Raw genomic sequence first — 18,439 nt, forward strand, 5'->3', positions numbered from 1 at the left:
TTTGTGATTAAATTTTGTATTACATTAATGACGATTCCATAACTTAGGTCAAAAGCGGCCAAACGTCACTATTATTCAGTGTCTTTACAGAGCAGAGGAAGGAGACTGTATTGGACCAGGGACTGGCCTCAAGGCAGTCGCTCTACTCTGCAGTTGTTTCTCTTGCCCTGCACAACCCTTTGGTCAAACCCCCTTGTCTCAGCTAAAATATTCATTTCCTCTGAATTTGAGCCTGAGGACTGATGAATTAGCTGGTTTATCAGGTGGGCTCACCGTGGGTTAGAAACGCCAATTCTAAAAAACCTCTGACTCACAAAAAGCCTTTGCCTTGATTTCTAAAGTGCTTGTGGCTAACTTTTTCATCCTTTAATCTTCTGGTTTTGAAATTTTTTTTAAAGATTTATTTTATTTATACAAGAGTCGAGGTACAGGCCAGATGTGCAGAAGGGTGAGAGGATTCACCAGAGTCAGAGCAGGGAACAGAACAGGCAGACTGATGAAATACACTGCTGAGGGGAGCAGCAGCCAAGACAGGAGAGGTCTGCTTGCCATGTGGGTTGCTCTGAGGCCGGCGGGGATCCAACCGGTACTGCAGAGGCTGTGGGCAGCTTCACAGCACTGCGCTCAACCGCCTGCGCCACCAGGGAAGCCCTGGTTTTGAAATTTTGTATGTTGCTGTGAATCAGTCTGGACATTGAAGTCTGGTCATTTTTCTCTTTCCCTCTCCTCTTACAAAAACATAAAATTACCTGGCACTCACTATTACATTTATTTTGTAATATAACTAAAGAAGCCACGCTGTACCCCACGGCCTCCCGATGTCTCCCCACTCTATTTCCACCCTTTCTCTCCCAGCAACACTCAAAAACCTTCATTTTCCTGGTACAGAGCAGGATCCTTCAGCTCAGGTTCAACCCCAACAATGTATATAAATTTTTTTTTTTAAATCCAGAAACAAAAACCTTGCAGGAATTCTTACAAATGAAAGTTTCCCCCTCTCATCTTTTTAGGGTAAAATCCTTCCTAGTGTTGCACTTCCTAGAAAGAGTGATGGTCATCAACTAACCCTGGAATTGCTTTGACATGCTAAAGTTCCAACATATAAAAACAAGTTTTGAATACTTTATAAATGAAAAAAAAAAGTTCATAGCAAGTAGTCAAAGATGACAAATTATCTCCCATTTACCAGGACGATAAATTGCATGACACAGAATAGGATCAGCCTGAGGTGGTATTACTAAAGGTTTACTACCATATCCTTACAAGTTGTTATGTCAACTTGAGGTATACACTTGGGACATTAGAGAGCAAAGATAGTAGGTAATGGATAGGGGATCTGGAAGTTCTTTTTTTTTTTTTAAGATTATTTATGCATACAAGAGCTGGGATACAGGCCAGAGATGTGTGGCGGGAAGGTGAGAGGATTCATCAGAGACAGAGTGGAGAGCAGAACAGGCAGAAGGACCGAAATACACTGCTGAGGGGAGCAGCGGGTGAGACAGGAGAGGTCTGCTGTGCCATGTGGGTAGCTCCCTGGCTAGGAATCGAACTCATGCTGCAGAGGCTGTGGATTGCTTCATAGTGTGGTGTTTAACCCCTTGTGCCACCAGGGAGGCCCCAGATCTGGAAGTTCTTAAGAGTGGTAGGGCAGGAACTATGGGAGCAGACAGTACTTCAAGCCATAGGAAAACAGATCCGAAAGTGTATAAGTAAAATGACATAAGGGAGCATTTAGAGTAGCAAACAAATGAGATTTTTAGGAGCACAGTTTCTTCAACATCAAGAATCATACAACTATGGATCACTGCAGGTAAATATCTTGAAAAACCCCTCTCTCTTCTTGCGTTTGGATTGACTTTTAACAGTTTAGAAAGATCATATTTATAAAAAGGAAATTGGTCACCATGGAAACAGGCTATTTGATATCAAACAAGCTGTTTCACCACCATGAAAGGGTAATGAATTTGGTGTTCCCCTTAATTGTAGGTATTCCATAACCATATATCCTTTTGGTCAGAAATTACCAATCAGTTAATGAACTTATGGACAAAAGTAAGTTCTCCGTCTATAGCTACTTTCCCCAGGATGCTTACTAGGGGACACCTTAGACCCAGACATTTTGTGACTTCGGGGTGTAATTCACTTGCTTTCTACAATCAGCCTAAGTCTCAATGAACAGAGTCGCAAAGAAGCTGCCTCTGTTTTTTCTCTTGTTACCAAATCCCGTTAGTTAAGAACAGGTTAATGTCATGTTACTAGCCAATTATTGTTCTAGACTACAGTTTAAATCTAAAGTTGTATCTGATAAAAGAAAAGTACATATGTATGGAATTTAAAAAAATATGCCATCAAAATGATAAAATGCATACAGATTCTTACAATGTCTCCTCTAGTTCATTCGTCTACATTTTTAAACGCAGTATATATTCATATTTAAATAATTGTTACTTTACTAACCTTATCCAAAAAAGCTTGTATTGCTGCCTCCTTGTTCGCCATATAAGCGTTATATCTGTGTCTCTCGATGGAAGCAATTAGCTGGCTTTCTTTTTCCAGAAGGTCACACAAGCGGGCTTTTCTTTCAGCTCCGGTGTAACACTGGTTAATGCGTGCAAGTTCCTCTTGCCGCCATACTAAAAAAGGAAAGGAACATGAAAAGCTTTTGAATTTTTAAAACGTCACATTCTTACAGAGCATTTTTTACCATCACGTCTTAACAGGAGGATTTTTAATTTTGTATCGACTGCAATAAATTTATACATGAATAGAAAAACTTGTACACCTGATAATTTTTTTAAAAAGGATGAAATCGAAGCTGAGAAACTGAAAGCAATAAAAGTAGACTCAAATCAAAGGAAATCAGCATAATAATGTAAAATAATAGCCCAAGTAAGCAAGCACATGGCTTCGGTTTGGTGGCAGCCAGAAATGTGAACTGCCCAGATCTCCCTTCAAGAGAGAACCTGTTGAGAGGAAGACTGGTAACTGCCCTAGTAGTTATATTCATTTTCTTAAATTGACACCCTTTTGCTTTTATTACCAAGAGACTGATTATGTGGGGGAACCTTAAACTTGGCGTTAGTGGGAGTTCAAACTATGCAATTGTCACTATCAGCCACAAGAGGGCGGCAGTTTCAAAGACCAGCGTTAAGAACGGGGAATGACTATGAGTACTCCAGAAAACAGAAGAACAGAATAAATATTGTGCTTGTGAACGAGAAATTTCAATTACAACAAAACAGAATTAAAAAAAATATTACTCTGAGGGCTTGTAATTTAGAATTTTTTGAAAAGTCAAAAACTAAGAGGCATCTCCTTTATATAAGAAATTTCATTTTCATTTCTTAATACAAAATATGAGTAGACATATAAAACATACCTGTCCTACTTTAACTTAGAATATATATATTATTTTATATGTAACACTAATTTGTGTATACATAGATTTTTGTTCTTATTGAGATACTTTCATCAATTTAATATTTTGCATTTTTCACTTTATAACATCCTCTGAAATAAATGACCCAGAAACTATCACCATTTTATCGATGAATAAAGTGAGACTTAGTAAAAATGAGTAATTTTTCCAAGTTAGTACCACTAATAAGGCAGGCCCTCATTCAATATATGTCCTGTTATTTTGCACAGTTGCCTGTTAACCAAACAAAAGAACAGTGGTATTCTTTGGTCTATATGTGAATTTGGAATAGCATTCAAATAGAGTTCCCCTATAACAAAAGTATAGGTTTTTATGCTTTTCAGTAAGAACTTTCACAGACACTTTGCTAACAGTGTTCTATTAGTAACACTTAGAAATAACCTTTATTTTCATCTGACAGAGAAAATGGAAATAATGAAATTTAAAAACTATTTGCAGAGGTCAGTGATGGAGAAAAGGGAAGCAGACTTTCAAGTCTAGGGAACAGGCTTACCTATTACCTCAAACACCGCTACATTCCTGAAGAGTTAAATTTATCTATATTAATTTTTTAAACATTGAAGCTATTTTTAATTTTCAAAAGTCTTCTATATCATCTCAAGAATCCAACTTCTCTACTTTTTGGCTTCTAAGTAAGAAATAACTCTTCTGTTCCAGTTACTTCTAGTCCAGCTGATACTCCCCAGAAGGCAGAAGCTAGAGCTGCTTCATTCTTCATTCATTCTACCAATGCTTGCTGGGCATGTAAACTAATCACCGAAAAAGAGATCATCAAAACAAAGGAGTTATTCTCTCAAGGAGATTATAATCAGTGGTGAAAGTTAATGTTAAACTAAAGATGTATTATTACAAATTATGGTGGTATAAATGGAAAGTTTGAGGTGAAGTGAGAACTCTGAGATGACAATGGATATCTAAGTTGTCAGTTATAAAAGGCTTTGAGAGGTGATAGTCAAGCTGAGATCGGGATGTGGGCAACAGGGAAAGGTTTCAAGAAGAACTGTGTGTCCACTGCCTGAGTAAGGAAGGCTTGGCTTGTTCAAGTAACTGAACCTTTTCATTGTGTCAATGAACAGCACACATACTCTGGAAGAAATAAGTTGTGAAAGTAAAATGTGTTGAAATATACATTTATATAGTATTATTATTAATGGAAAGGATTGAAAAGGTAGCACCCTCCTCTAAAGAGACAGGATGCTGGGTTGAAAGATTTGAGACAATTCAGCTCTGAGTTCACAAATTCCCAAGACCATCTCAAGAAACCAAATTGGACAATACTTTCTTTATCTCACAGGGATGAGGATCAAATTATAATAAACTAAAATTGCATATTTTATAGAGCAAAAAGCACATTTCTTACCAACTTAATATAAAAGCATTTCTAATTCTTCCAGCCTTAATTTCTGTTCCAATTTTATATATTATTCATGTTTTTAAACTCTCTAGACCAGATTCTCAAGGCATTTTTCTAAAATAATGTCTCCTTTTAGTCTTTAATAGACCTGTGTATCTTACTAATGAAACATTTAAAAAATAATATCTTATGTAAATCCTATTTCAAACTTACATTCCAATGCATTATAAAGAAGTTCAAAATCTTCTTTTGTTTGAGGATTATGTCTCCGGTAATAGTCCATTTGCATTAATTCTTCCTTTTCTCTTTTTTTTCTTTCCTCTTCCTCTGCTTCCCATTTCAACCTTAGCATCTTTTGTCTCCTTATATTCTCTACCATGCGTTTAGCATGCCATTGTCTGTAGTAAGTCTGTATTATTATTACCTATAGTGAAATAAAGTGTTTATTGTCAACATTACCAGACAGTAGTGAAAGGCAGTGATGATTATTTCTATTCCAATTCAATAACTACTAAACAAAGCAACTAGTTTAAACTCTATGCTAGATATTCTTGCATACATTATAACATAAAAGTTAGTTGGCTTAGAAATCTGGCCAGTGCACCTTGATAGGAGGCAGGCAGCATAAAACATAAGCAGGTAGGCTCTGGAGTAAAACTTAGTTTAAATCTTCCTCCGCTATTCACTATGTGGTTGAATGGGGGGTAAGTTAACTCCCTTCTATGTGCTTTAGTGAGTGCTCTCATCTGTAACACAGTGAAAATAATGGTATGTTTATTTAAAATATGAATGCATATGTGAAAATTTACATATGCATTTAAAGTGTTTCATTCAAGCCTGGTACATCACAAATCCTCAATAAATACTACTATTGCTATGAATATTATTAGTGGCCTCTAGTTTATCTTAAATTGCCATACCTTAGGTTCTTATTTAAAATAAAACTGTATTTTGTACAGAAAGTAGAACCTGAGTCACCAAAGTCAGGTTAAATAAAAGGAAGATTTAAGTAAACAAGTAAGAACTGTGAGAAATATAAATATTGCTGCAAGTACAGCATAGTACTAGATTCTCAAAAAGCTTACTATTGCTGAGTTTTCATTTACTAAACTCAAATATAAAAATGAAATGTAGAGAAGCCGGATCAAGACTGAGGATGGAGAATACACTGACACATCTCTTTCCCTCACTCCTAATCCCTGATAATGACAGAAATGTATATAAACAGAAATCTGAAAGATTGGATTATAGTGAAGGAGTATGCCTTCAGTATAATCCAACTCCAAGAGGGAGGACAAATAGAAGGAGAAAAGTAAAGTAAGGCCGAATAAGGTTTTTGATGTGTTCACAGAAAAGACAGAGAGCCTGATTAAGTATGTATTTCGTATAAAAGGTTTAGGTGCCTGTGAGAAAAAGAAAATACCTATGTATGACATATGAAAGAACAAAAAAAAAATTCACTGCTAATTCAGTTTAACCAGAATATCTACCTTCAGTATCTCATCACCCTCTATATTTGGTCAGGTTCCTCTCCCAACAATCCCCATGATGACACCTATCACTTTGGTTCACCTTCACCCAAAATCCTGTTCCATTGGTTTAGCCAGAATCCCCTCTCATCTCTGATGTTTTCTCTTAGTAACTTTCCATCCACTAACTGGTACCCTGCTCCTTAGTTTTAAATTCCAATTTTTTCTTGTATTCAGAGTTGAGCCCTCTGTGTCTCCCTTACTACAACCACTGTAGTCTCCCTATTTGAATCAAGTCTGCCTTACCATCTTTTTTTTTAAAGATTTATTTATTCATGCATACAAGAGCTGGGGTACAGGCCAGAGGTGCTGGGGGTGAGAGGATTCACCAGAGACAGAGCGGGGAGCAGAATAGGCAGCTTGACCGAAGTACACTGCTGAGGGGAGCAGCAGGTGAGTCAGGAGAGGTCTGCTGCGCCATATGGGTTGCTCCCTGGCTGGCCAGGGGAATCAAACTTGTGCTGCAGAGGCTGCGGACATACTCATAGGTTGTGTTTTAACCCCTTGTGCCACCAGGGAGGCCCCCGCCTACCATCTTTAACATGTGTTACGGACATTTTTTTCTTCAACAACATTCCTGTGGGTTCTTTCAATAGCTAATGTGTCTTAGGAAACACATACAAATACACAGTGACTCATAGTTAATTTTCAGTATTCACCCACAATAAAAGTCATCTTACCGCCACTAATCTTTGAGCATGATATTTTTCTGCTGAAATATAGTTTCCTGGTGTTACCAGTTTATCAGTCATATTTGATACATACACACCAATTTTAGTCATCTGTGTGGATGTGGTATTTCTAGTTTGTTGCTGCTTTTTCTTCTGAAAAACTGTCTAAAATAAAAAAAATTGATCAACTATATACACATACAAGCGAGTAAAAAGCATATTTTCCTCTATGTTTAAGTGAATTTTATCATTTTAATTGCCATATAATTCCTTAGATGATTTTAATTTTAGAGAGGTGAGTGGTATAACATTTGTTGTTCCTGTAGTTTCAAAAACCTGTGTAGAAAAGTAAAAAATATTACCTGGGTATCCCTATTAAATACATTGGTTTTTTGGTGAATCTTTTTAGGTACAGTTTGTGTTCCAGCATTGTGATATTCTATTCCTGTTATTTTGTGTCTGAATCCACCAAGAAATGGTTTGTGAAAATCAGATTTTATAATCTCAACAGCTACCTCCTGGTACTCATCAGTGCCTGAGGAGATTAAGTCAAGATTGAATTTGATTACAAAGGGACTCTAAAATACTTAATCTAAAAGACACCAGGTCACTAACCAGTTTGTATGTTGACAGTTATGATTTGAGACTGTTCACTTAATCCATGAATTCTTTTGACTGGAAATTGATCTGGCTGTGTAGAAAAGATTTCCACCTGTGCAACGTCCTGTGGCTTAACTCCGTATTGTAGGAGAGTCTCATTATTTTTAAGAATAATTCCTAAAAATCAGATAAAATTATAAGAGTTAGAACAAGAAACAATCAAATGTACTCCTTTGAAGGGGATGGAAAACTTTCAAGGTACTTCTATGAATGCTTATAGTTTAGTTGCCAGAGTATTGATGGTCTCCAGCTCTTAATGTAGTATTAATACATAAAACATATTCTATAATATGAGCAAAATCATATCCTAAACATTGGCTCCCTAAAAATAATTCACAATACATTATATGTAAGCACAAGACATATCCACGTCAAGGAAAGTCTAATGATTTTAATACTCTCCCTTCTCACCAGTACCATATAATTCCTTAAAATTGCAGAGAAGTACAACTCAGAATACCAAAGAGTCCCTCTTTTTCTGCTTCCATTACCAGAAACTCACATATACATATAATGCATGCCAAGGTGGAGGAAAGCCTCAGTTTTGTGCTAGAAAAAGGTGTTTCTCTTTATTCTTAATAAAATATGTTGAATTGACAAATTCATAACCAACATATATGTTCAAACAGTGTCAAAATAATTAGTTTTTGAAATCAAACATTTTTATTGCTTCCATGTTAAAACTAAAGGAGCACTGATAAATTTTGCCAACCTCCAAGCTTACCTGCATGCCTTAGTTGTAGAACATGAGGTGGGATATTTAACAGGTGTGAAAAATTATCCTTCAGGTATTTAAAAGCAGTGTCAACTTTAAAAGGCCATATTATTTCCTGGCCCACAGGAATAAGTACAATTTTTACTACAGATTAAAAGAAAAAAGAAAGTCATAATCAAAAGCAAACATCAACAAACTACAGTCCACAGATACAGAATTACAGGACAATCTCTAACCACGTAGGATTTAGGCTGATTCTGCCATGTTTCACAGCACATCCCCTTGATAAGAGGTACTTTTAATTTTCTATGAGAGTGGACCAATATTCAGTTACAACCTTTCCCCTGGAAAATAAGCCCAGGCTCTCAAGAATTAGCATCAGTTAGCATCAGCACCCACTCCCCCAAATTCCTGCTCCAAGTTCAGATCTCTCTTCGATTCCTTTCTGTGAGCACTGGTGCATACTCAATTCAGGGTTATTACCTCCTTTCTCAGAATACCATAACAAGCAGGAAATAAAATTAAACTGCTTTTAAGAGTTCCTTGTATCTTGTCTATATTACTCAGATACCAGTATAGGAAGTATCTCAGAAAAATCAAGCATTTTTGTTTAATGAGTACTAGAAAGGGAGTGTCTGAGACCTAAAAGGGAATCCTTGAACTTAGAAATGTGCATGCTTTGATTCCTTGAGCTATCACACCTTGGGAAATCAATACATATTCAGGAAGTTAAGAAAAACCAGTATGGAAATTTTCAGGGAAAACTTTCCTTGACTTTGCAATTATAAAAGATATCTCATAGTAAAGTCACTCTTCTTCCCATAATTGATTAATATCTACAGTTGATGAAATGCAAAATAGCAAACTACCATTCATTACAAATATCTGGAATGGGCACAAAATTACTTTTCAAAAAAAGGACATTATATGGTTCTCTCTTCACTCTATAAAACAGGAAATCACGATGCTTCAATTTTAAAAATAAAGAAATACTGTTATTATGAAATGATTTTCTGTTCACAAATAATAGGAAAGAAATGGAGTTCTGAGAAATTAATTGTTATGGGGTAAGCTTTTGTTTTTTACATGTGTAAACTTTAAATCTTAATGGAGAAGATGTAATAAGTAAGATGGAGTATGGAATATATGCATATTTATATGTGTGTGTGTGTGTGTATGTGTGTTAGGCAAAAAAAATTGGTGTATTTGTAAATGCCTGACATGAAAGTTCATAAGGTTAAATGAGATGTTTATCAATAATCCCATGATGAACTTTAATTTTGTTGATACTAAGTTTCTTTGAGCTTGTTAAAACTTATTTTCACAGTTCTCTGAGAAACACATTCTCAACAAAGAGAACACTTTCACAGATGTTATATTATCAGAAGACCATTTAAGTTGTTTTACAAATTCAAAATGCTATGAATAATATATTTAAAATTTTCACAGCACTGACTTCCTAAGCTTTCGGAAGGGGAGGTGTTTGTTAAAGAATTTGTGAGCTTGAGGAAGTACAGGACCAAGACATTTTTTAAATCACAATATGTTTTTTATGAGCCACAGTATCAGGGAATCAAAAAATATCCAACAATGGATACTGTAGGGTCAGGAATGGACACGGTGCAGGTTTTCTAGGATCCAGCAGACCCGGTAAAGGAGGAGTCAGAGTCCTCAGTGGCTTTTGCAGGTCTTTTATTGGGATTTACCCGGTACACAGCAAGCGAGGGTGCTACCGGCCCCCCAGCAATTCTTCACTCTATCTGGGCTCTCCGGCCTTCTCTGCTTCTCTCTCGGCTTCTGTTGGTTCTCGGCTTCTTGGCTTCTTCTGGTGTCCTCGTGACGCCACCCTTAAAAGCACAGTCTTAGCGCAGGTGAATCCTATCTACATCTGCCCACACCCTATTCCAGGTGCCCGCCATCAGGCATGCATTCAGGACCACAAGGATCCATCATCTATCCTGATGGCGGGAGGGCAGAAAAGCCTGACATTTTTTCCTTACCTTACAGATACCAAATATATTCAGTAATAAAACTGAGGGATACCAGCTGCAATCAGGATAAATGGGCTTAATTAATTGCTTCTTCCATTTCATTCCTTAATTGTATGGATACTTCACACCAGGACTAATTATCCCAGTGAATTCAGAATATACATTATACTAGCCAAAATAAACTGCTGCTGTTGTTAAATGATGACCCTAGTTCTCTATCCTATGGATGGAAAGTCTCCCAAAATTAATGGGCAAGAAAGAGAAGGAGCAATCAGTTAACCATTCCAGCAGAATGGTTCTCTGCGTAACCTTCTTCTTGTCACCCTCTGCTTTGTTATCAACATTGTAGTATTAACTCCTAAATGCCATCAACATAAGTATGTACTTAAGTATGTACTTAAAAATAACTATAATGAGAGATATTTGTCCACCATTGTGCAACATACCTAACCATGTTTAAAACCACCTTTATTTGGGGGAAAACAGATAAATATCATCTTAAAATGTAAAAATGTTCATTTATTAAGGTAGAGTAGACGCTGAAAAACAGAGATACTTCATAGATAGTTCAGAGATTCGAGGAGTGTAGCTACAGAAGTTTAGTGGATGAAGAAAAGGGAAAGTAATGACAAATATAAAATAAATCTTCAAGCAAAAATACATAAGAGAACACAATCAATCTTAAAATGAGAAAAAGAAATATCCTATATATTTTGGAGGCAATACCTGTTGCTACAGAATCTCTCATTGTTGCTTTCAAAGATTTCTTTAGATACTTTATGTCATCCATAATTGGCATAGTGACAACAGAATGTGAATACTGACTGTCTGACTGCGATACATTTTCATATTCAGCTACATATTGATTTTGATAATATGGCAGACTATCAGAACCTTCATAGGATAACACAGACCGGCCGGATTGTCCTTCATCATTTGAAAACAGACTTGACTCTATTTGTTCTCTGAGCTCCTCAACATATGTTTCATCGTCCATGCTGGATGCTTCCACTTCAAATGCATTGTCTCCAGTTTGATCTAACTCTGGAATCTCTACCGAGGAAACTGGGATATTGATAGCCTCATAAGCTTTATCAGTTTCTTCTGATGCATCACCTACATTCTGAGCATTAGCATTTTCCTTCTGATGAGACATTTTCCTGAATTGAGAAAAATAAACACATTCACTACATACACAAAAATTTCTACACCAAGCATGCAATTCATTGTTAGTATAATATTCATAATATCTTACCTTATTGGTAATTAATTTTTTAATGTAGATTATCTTTGTAATGTTATCCGGTAAAAATATTTGCTAAATATCAACAAAATCACTACAGAAAGTGAAAACGTATACCAAAAACAAAAACCTCAAAACACCATAAACTTGAGAGAAATGATCTGTGAAGAATATATTGAAAAATACTTTTAAATACAGTGCCATTTATTCCTTATTCACTGAAGAGTGCCTGGTGATGGAGGGCTTTTTTGAGTGACTATTTTTTTTCCTAAAAATACAACTAATCAGGACATTACAAATGACCAGAAGCTCCACGCCCCTGGCAGCAGCTATCCCTAGGGCAGAATACACATTTTGAAGTACCTATATTTTCCCTAATTACAGCAAATGTCCCCAAGGACCTCTGCCACCAAAACAAACATATTAACAAGCAAATGTGGGTTGATTTTGGAGCTAACTAGAGTCTGACTACTAGCAACCAAAAGTTTGGGTTTGGGAGATGGTTTGATAACATAAAGGGACTTTGGCTGTGGTGGCCCAGAGTAAACAGAGACAGACAGATCTGATCAGTGCAACAAGGAACAAGTAGAGCAGAGTATAGGCTGGCAGCCAGGAAGTGGTGGAGGGAAAGGGAAGTGATCCTGAGACCAGATTTCTGTGACAACAGCAGGGCAAGATTTAACCTTGGAATAGTAGTGAAGTAAAAAAGTTGTATTTCTGGCTTCCTCTATAAGCAAAAATCCTTATGGAGAAAAAATTAACCTTAGTGAGGTTCTCTAGTTTACTAGATGGCAAACTTCCCCCAAAATGAAATATATGTAATGAAAATATAATTATTTAATTCAATGAGTTCAATAAATCTGCAGTATTCAAGACAGTTGAAGAAAGAATTAGTAAACTGGAAGATTAAAAGATTTTATACAGAATGCTGCAAAGAGGCAAGTATATGAAAATATGAGAGATTAATAGCTACACAGAAAAAGTCTAGTATATTTTTCTGCTAAGCATATATCTCACTGTGCGCTAAGAATGGATTTGTATTGTCAAAAAAAAAAAAAAAAAGAGTATGCAAGACGATTGCACATGGCCTGTGAAAACCATTTCAGAAAAAGTCTGCCAGCCCCTAGTCTGCCAGCCCCAGCACATGTCAAATTAGATCTCAGAAGAAAATAGAAAGATTGGAGAAGAGGAAATATTTTAAAAGATAATGGCCGAGAAATTCTCAAAATTGATGAAAAATATGGATTCACAGATGCTGCAGGAAGCACAACATAAATATGTTGCTCATAGGGAAAACAAAACAATTTCTAGCTAGCTATATTGTAATGTAATTATAGAATGATAAAGACAAAGATAATGTACTAAAAGCAATTAGTGATAAAGGATATAGTTACTGTTTTAAATTATTTTAATTTGATGATATTAATACACAAGAAAGGAAAATAAAATCACTACAGACATCACAAAAACAGAAAGCAAGGTAACAATGGACTAATTAAAGGAAGATAATTATCATCCTAGAATTGCATAGCAAGCAAAAGGATCTCTCAAAAAAGAACAAAGAAACATTTACAAGTAAGTTACCACTAAGATATCTGCTCAAAGGAACTTCTCAAGGATACACTTGAGGTAGAAAAATTATCCCAACAGAAGTCTGAAATGTAGGAAGGAAAGACAACCTAACAAATATTGTGTCAACACAATAAACTAGTAGATACTTGAAATATTAGACAATAATAATAGTAATTGGGAAGGGAAGATGAGTCTACACTTTCCTTAAGTCCTTATTCTCTTTAGAAAATTGAAGGATATGATACTCCTAACCCGAGACATTATTAAGTTAAATATATGTAATTAAATTTTAATTGTAACTAATAACTGAAATAAAGTTTTAAAATCTTAAAACAATAGAGGAAAAAGAGAAATGAGAAAAACAGAATGAAGTCTATTTTCTTTTATTAATTAATTATTTATTATTTAAATTTTATGTTTATTTTCCCCTTACAATTACAGCCCCCTTATTTTGACCCCAAGCCCTTCCTTTCCCCGCCCGAAAAGTCTATTTTCTTTTTTTTTTTTTTAATAGAGGCATTTTTTTTATTTTATTTTATTTATTTGTTTGTTTGTTTTTTTGTTTATACATGCACTGGGTACAGTCAGAAGCGCGGGAGGGTGAGAGAATTCACCAGAGCCAGAGCGGGGAGCAGAGCAGGCAGAAGGACCGAAGTACACTGCTGAGGGGAGCAGCGGGCGGCAGGAGAGGTCTGCGCGCCGTGTGGGACCCTCCTCCGGTGGCCGGGGAGCAGCCGGGGATCGAACCGGCACTGCAGAGGCTGCGGGCAGCTTCGCAACCCAGCGCTCAACCGCTGCGCCACCGGGGAGGCCCCGAAAAGTCTATTTTCTTAAAGTTCAAGAAACAAATCTCTTTAGACCGGACGACAAAGAATCCCACATTTGGTTATTACTCCCATAACAGAGCCTACAGACCTGAGTACACAACATATCATAAAGAAGCCCTGACTCCTAGGAACATACTCATCTGTCCTTTTTGGAGGGCAATGTTTTGTTTTTATCTAGGGGGTCATCTTCCCCTCCAAAATGTCCAAGATGACATCTTCTAAAACAGCAACAGCAACAAAATCAAGAATTTCTGTTCATCAAGAAGAAAAGTAGAAGAGATTTTTTTTTGTGTGTGTGAAACTCCTATCTGATAAAATACTTGTCTCTAGAATACATCAAGAACTCTAAAAAGTCAATCAGTAAGAAACAGTAAGAAAATGGATAAAGATTTAAACAGACACATCACCAAAAAATATACAGCAAATTCTCACTTAAAGTCACTGATAGGTTCTTAGAAACTGTGACATTAAATAAAAGGACATATAAAAAATTTCAACTTTAGTCAGGATTGCTTTCTTCTCCCCAACCTATTAAATGTCATTATTTAAAGGAAAATAAGCAAAGCTAGGACTAGGGTAAGGCAAAAGTGGTTACACTGTCTTACACTGCATGTCTGCCTCCTGAAAAATTTGGACCTAGTTGCTTCACTGGCCTCACTCTAGTCCTAGTCCCAAGAACAAATACATGAAAGTATGCTCACTGTCAATATCTATTAGAGAATGCAACTCCAAGTCATGAAATTACACTCCACGCTGATTAGAAGAGTGTATGTATTTTTTTCATTAACTCAACATAGCAGGTGACAGGAAGTGTGAAGACTATTGGAGTTCTTATTCCTTGAAGATGGAAATGAAAATCGGTACCCCCTTTGGGATAATTGTCAGTTTTCTTCTAAAATTGAATATACACTTATATGCCCAAGTAATCTGAGTCCTTTACCCAAGTGGATGGAAAACTTCATGCACACAATAGCTGTACACAAAAATTTGTGAAGATTTTATTCTTAATTATCAAACACAGGAAATAACACAAATATTTCTTGTCTGAGGGTTGGATACACATGATATGATACAACTATAAAATGGAATATTTGGGCCTCCCTGGTGGCCAAGGGGTTAAGATGCAACCTATGAAGCAATCTGTAGCCATTGCAGCACAAGTTCGATCCCTAGCCAGGGAGATACCCACATGGTGCAGCAGACCTCTCCTGACTTGCCCACTGCTCCTCTCATCAGTGTATTTCAGTCAATCTGCCTATTCTGTTTCCCACTCTCTCTCTGGTGATTTCTCTCACCCCCCCACCTCTGGCCTGTACCCCAGTTCTTGTATGCATAAATAAATACATCTTTAAAAAAATAAAATGAAATACTACTCATCAATAAAAATTAACAAACGATATAGAACAACATGGAAACAAACCGAACAACATGGATAAATCTCAGATGAATTAGGCTAAGTGAAGACGTCATTTCTAAAGGCTCCATATTATATGTTTCAATCAAGAGAAAAAGCAAAACTGCTAGCTGGAAACCTGGAGAGTTCCCCTGGGTTAGAGTGGAAACTGTTCACCCTCTATCTGCAACGCAGGGCGCAAGGGCAGATGGAGGGAAAAGGCAGATCACTCCAGGCTGGGAAGTTTCACAATGGTTTTAAAGTAAAGGAGGAACATTCCCCACGAGTCAAGCAGCACCCAGAACCCAGACCAGATCAGCGCCAAGCACTTGGTCCTCGGGGTCCAACGCCAGCCCCCAGCTCAAGGGCGTCTAAGGGCCAGGGTGGGCAGAAGCTGGTCTCCTACCTGACTAGGAAACGCAGCTATTCCACCAAAGCGATTTCTAGGGATCCTAAGCAGCAGCGTCCTCACTCACTTGGATTCTCAGTTGCTGAATGTATCCTAGCAACCGCGCCGCGCCCCTCCCATCACGCCTCCCTGGGCTGAGGAGTGTGTGTGTGTGTGTGTGTGTGTGTGTGTGTGTGTGTGTGTGTGTGTGTGTGTGTGTGTGTGTGTGATCAAGGGATGAGGCAGGGAGAGGGGCGGGGTGAAGGGGAGAGGGTTTACTTCTCAGTTAACCTGCATCTGAAAGTAGGTGGGACACTAACCACCCTCCCATTTACGCTAGTAAAGGGGAACAATTCTCCAGTCTAAACAGACAGCAATTCACTCTTATAAAAAAAAAAAAAACAAAACCCAACTCCCAGGAGTAGAGAAAATATAAATATGTAGTGAGAATGAAGGTATTGACAAAGAATATTGGTACCAGAGTACATGCTGTTTTTAACCTTTGGACTTAGGTCTTCGCTTCCTGGCAACCAGAGAGGAACGGGAGACGGAAGTTATTAAATAATTTTCCTTTTATGTCAGGAGGCTTTTCTTATTTCTCCTATCACTATAAATTCTTCCAATTGAGATTTTCGAAAAAGCATTATTATTAGGGAACATAACACATTATATTATGTTCCTGTTGTAAAAGTAGTAAAGTTCATATCATTTCCTAACAATAGCTAATATTTACTAAGTACTATTTGTTGCTATGCACTTTTTACACATATTTCTAATTTAATCCCTATGTTTTTAAAGAACTGTGATTAGCCCTATTTTACTGAGGAAATCAAGGTTCAGAGAGGTTTAATGGCAGGAACCAGGATTAAACCCAAGTGGTCTGACTTGAGCCTTGATTTTAAACCAGTTTTATGCTATGCTTTACACTGATATTCAAGAAGGACCAATCAATAAAATTAAAATGTTATAAATAGGCCAGGCACTTGCCTAATTTTCAGTGTCTTTTTTCCTTTATACCATTCTGAAATTGGATTCTCATCTCATTAACTCCCAGTGCTTTTATCTGCACCCCATTTTAAAACTTACTAGGTTAAATAGGAAATATATGCTCAAATAAAAAATTCTCGGTGGCGCAGCGGTTGAGCGCTGGGTTGTGAAGCTGCCTGCACCCTCTGCAGCGCCGGTTCGATCCCCGGCTGCTCCCCGGCCACCAGAGGAGGGTCCCACATGGCGCACAGACCTCTCCTGCCGACCGCTGCTCCCCTCAGCAGTGTACTTCGGTCCATCTGCCTGCTCTGCTCCCCGCTCTGGCTCTGGTGAATTCTCTCACCCTCCCGTGCTTCTGACTGTACCCAGTGCTTGTAAAAATAAATAAATAAATCTTAAAAAAAATTGTTTTAATAATGTTTTAAATAAAATCAAATGCATTTAAACCACTTTATGAATCCCCATGAAGAGTAGAGTAAGGAGGGGTGGGAGGCATACAGATAATCAGTAGTGTTAGTCTTTAATGGGTAAATCATTAAAGGTATGTAGGTGCGCGACTTCTTCCAAACACTCCCCCCTCCCATCTCAAAAATCATCACATATCTTAAATTTTACTAGTAATGAGAATTCGACTAGCTAAGTTTAAATACTTAACCTTTTCTAGTTCTCCTCTCTAAAAATTTATTTATTGTTCTTCATGTTAGGGAAGTATGAAAACACCAGGTTTAGGAATAGTGGTAGGAGATGGAGAGAAGAAAACCTGGTGGTAGAGAACTTCAGGTCGTTCAGTGTTAAATGTGATGTGATACCCACCATATGTTCATATTTTGTTATTTATATTTTGCTGTGGAAACGATCTTACACAGCTCATCTTACATAGGAGCCTCGTTTAGTTGGTAGGCTTTCTAGGTAATCTATGCAGTTTGGAAAGGCTACTAGCACATCAAAACATGCACGCACACAAATACAGTTGTTTGGTTATACAAAATAAATGCAAGCTAAAAACAACCAAGAGGAAAAAACTCAATTTTCAAAGTGGAAAAGTAATTTTACAACATTTTTTCCATTTTACTTTTTATAATAAAAAGATGCATTTTCTTAGGATGTATTGCCTAAAATGACTGATTACTTCTCATGAAACATCTACCTTTGTTTTTTATACATTTTTGTTCATGTGTTATTTTTACAAAGATGCCACCTAGTGGCGTTATAGAATCACTCATTTCAAAGTATTCCCCATTGTTACTTCAGGTTAAAATATATCTTGATACACAACCCTGATAGGATTAAAATTCTGGACCCAAAACCAGGTGGATAGAATCAACAGCTTCTAGACTGTATGAAATTCTACCAGATAAACAATCTGGTTTATTCAGCAAATTAATTACAAGGAGAAAAAGATGGAGGGGGTTCTTGAGATTCTTGACATGTCTCACATGTCCAGAATGATGATATTGTGGTTTCATATTTTTGGTGTCCTTATATTTTAGGAATACCTGCTCAAATATTAACAAGGAAAATTATAGATTTGGGGTGTATTTCAAAATAATTCCAGTCGTAACATATAGTAGAAGAGTTGGCCACATGATAATTAGGGTAGTTGGTGACGTGCATCTGGAGCTTCATTGTATTATTCTTTCTACTTTATGTGTATTTGAAATTTTCCACAA

At 36.9% G+C, this 18,439-nt stretch overlaps 1 protein-coding gene across 1 annotated transcript in view; it reads right to left on the reverse strand.

Annotated features, from left to right (window-relative positions):
* IQUB (IQ motif and ubiquitin domain containing) overlaps positions 1 to 15,971 on the reverse strand; it is a 32,776-nt gene extending 16,805 nt beyond the window's left edge. Inside the window, exons 1-8 of the mRNA XM_037519519.2 lie at positions 15,801 to 15,971; positions 11,086 to 11,519; positions 8,378 to 8,512; positions 7,609 to 7,770; positions 7,356 to 7,528; positions 7,003 to 7,158; positions 5,007 to 5,217; positions 2,458 to 2,633 (exon numbers count right to left, since the gene is read on the reverse strand). Coding sequence (XP_037375416.1) covers positions 2,458 to 2,633; positions 5,007 to 5,217; positions 7,003 to 7,158; positions 7,356 to 7,528; positions 7,609 to 7,770; positions 8,378 to 8,512; positions 11,086 to 11,515 — 1,443 coding nt within the window. The 5' untranslated portion in view covers positions 11,516 to 11,519; positions 15,801 to 15,971. The remainder of the gene's footprint in view (positions 1 to 2,457; positions 2,634 to 5,006; positions 5,218 to 7,002; positions 7,159 to 7,355; positions 7,529 to 7,608; positions 7,771 to 8,377; positions 8,513 to 11,085; positions 11,520 to 15,800) is intronic.
* Positions 15,972 to 18,439: the final 2,468 nt, after the last annotated feature.

This window comes from Talpa occidentalis, unplaced genomic scaffold (assembly GCF_014898055.3).
Source record: "Talpa occidentalis isolate TD23 unplaced genomic scaffold, MPIMG_talOcc4v2.1, whole genome shotgun sequence".
Classification (NCBI taxonomy): Eukaryota; Metazoa; Chordata; class Mammalia; order Eulipotyphla; family Talpidae; genus Talpa; species Talpa occidentalis.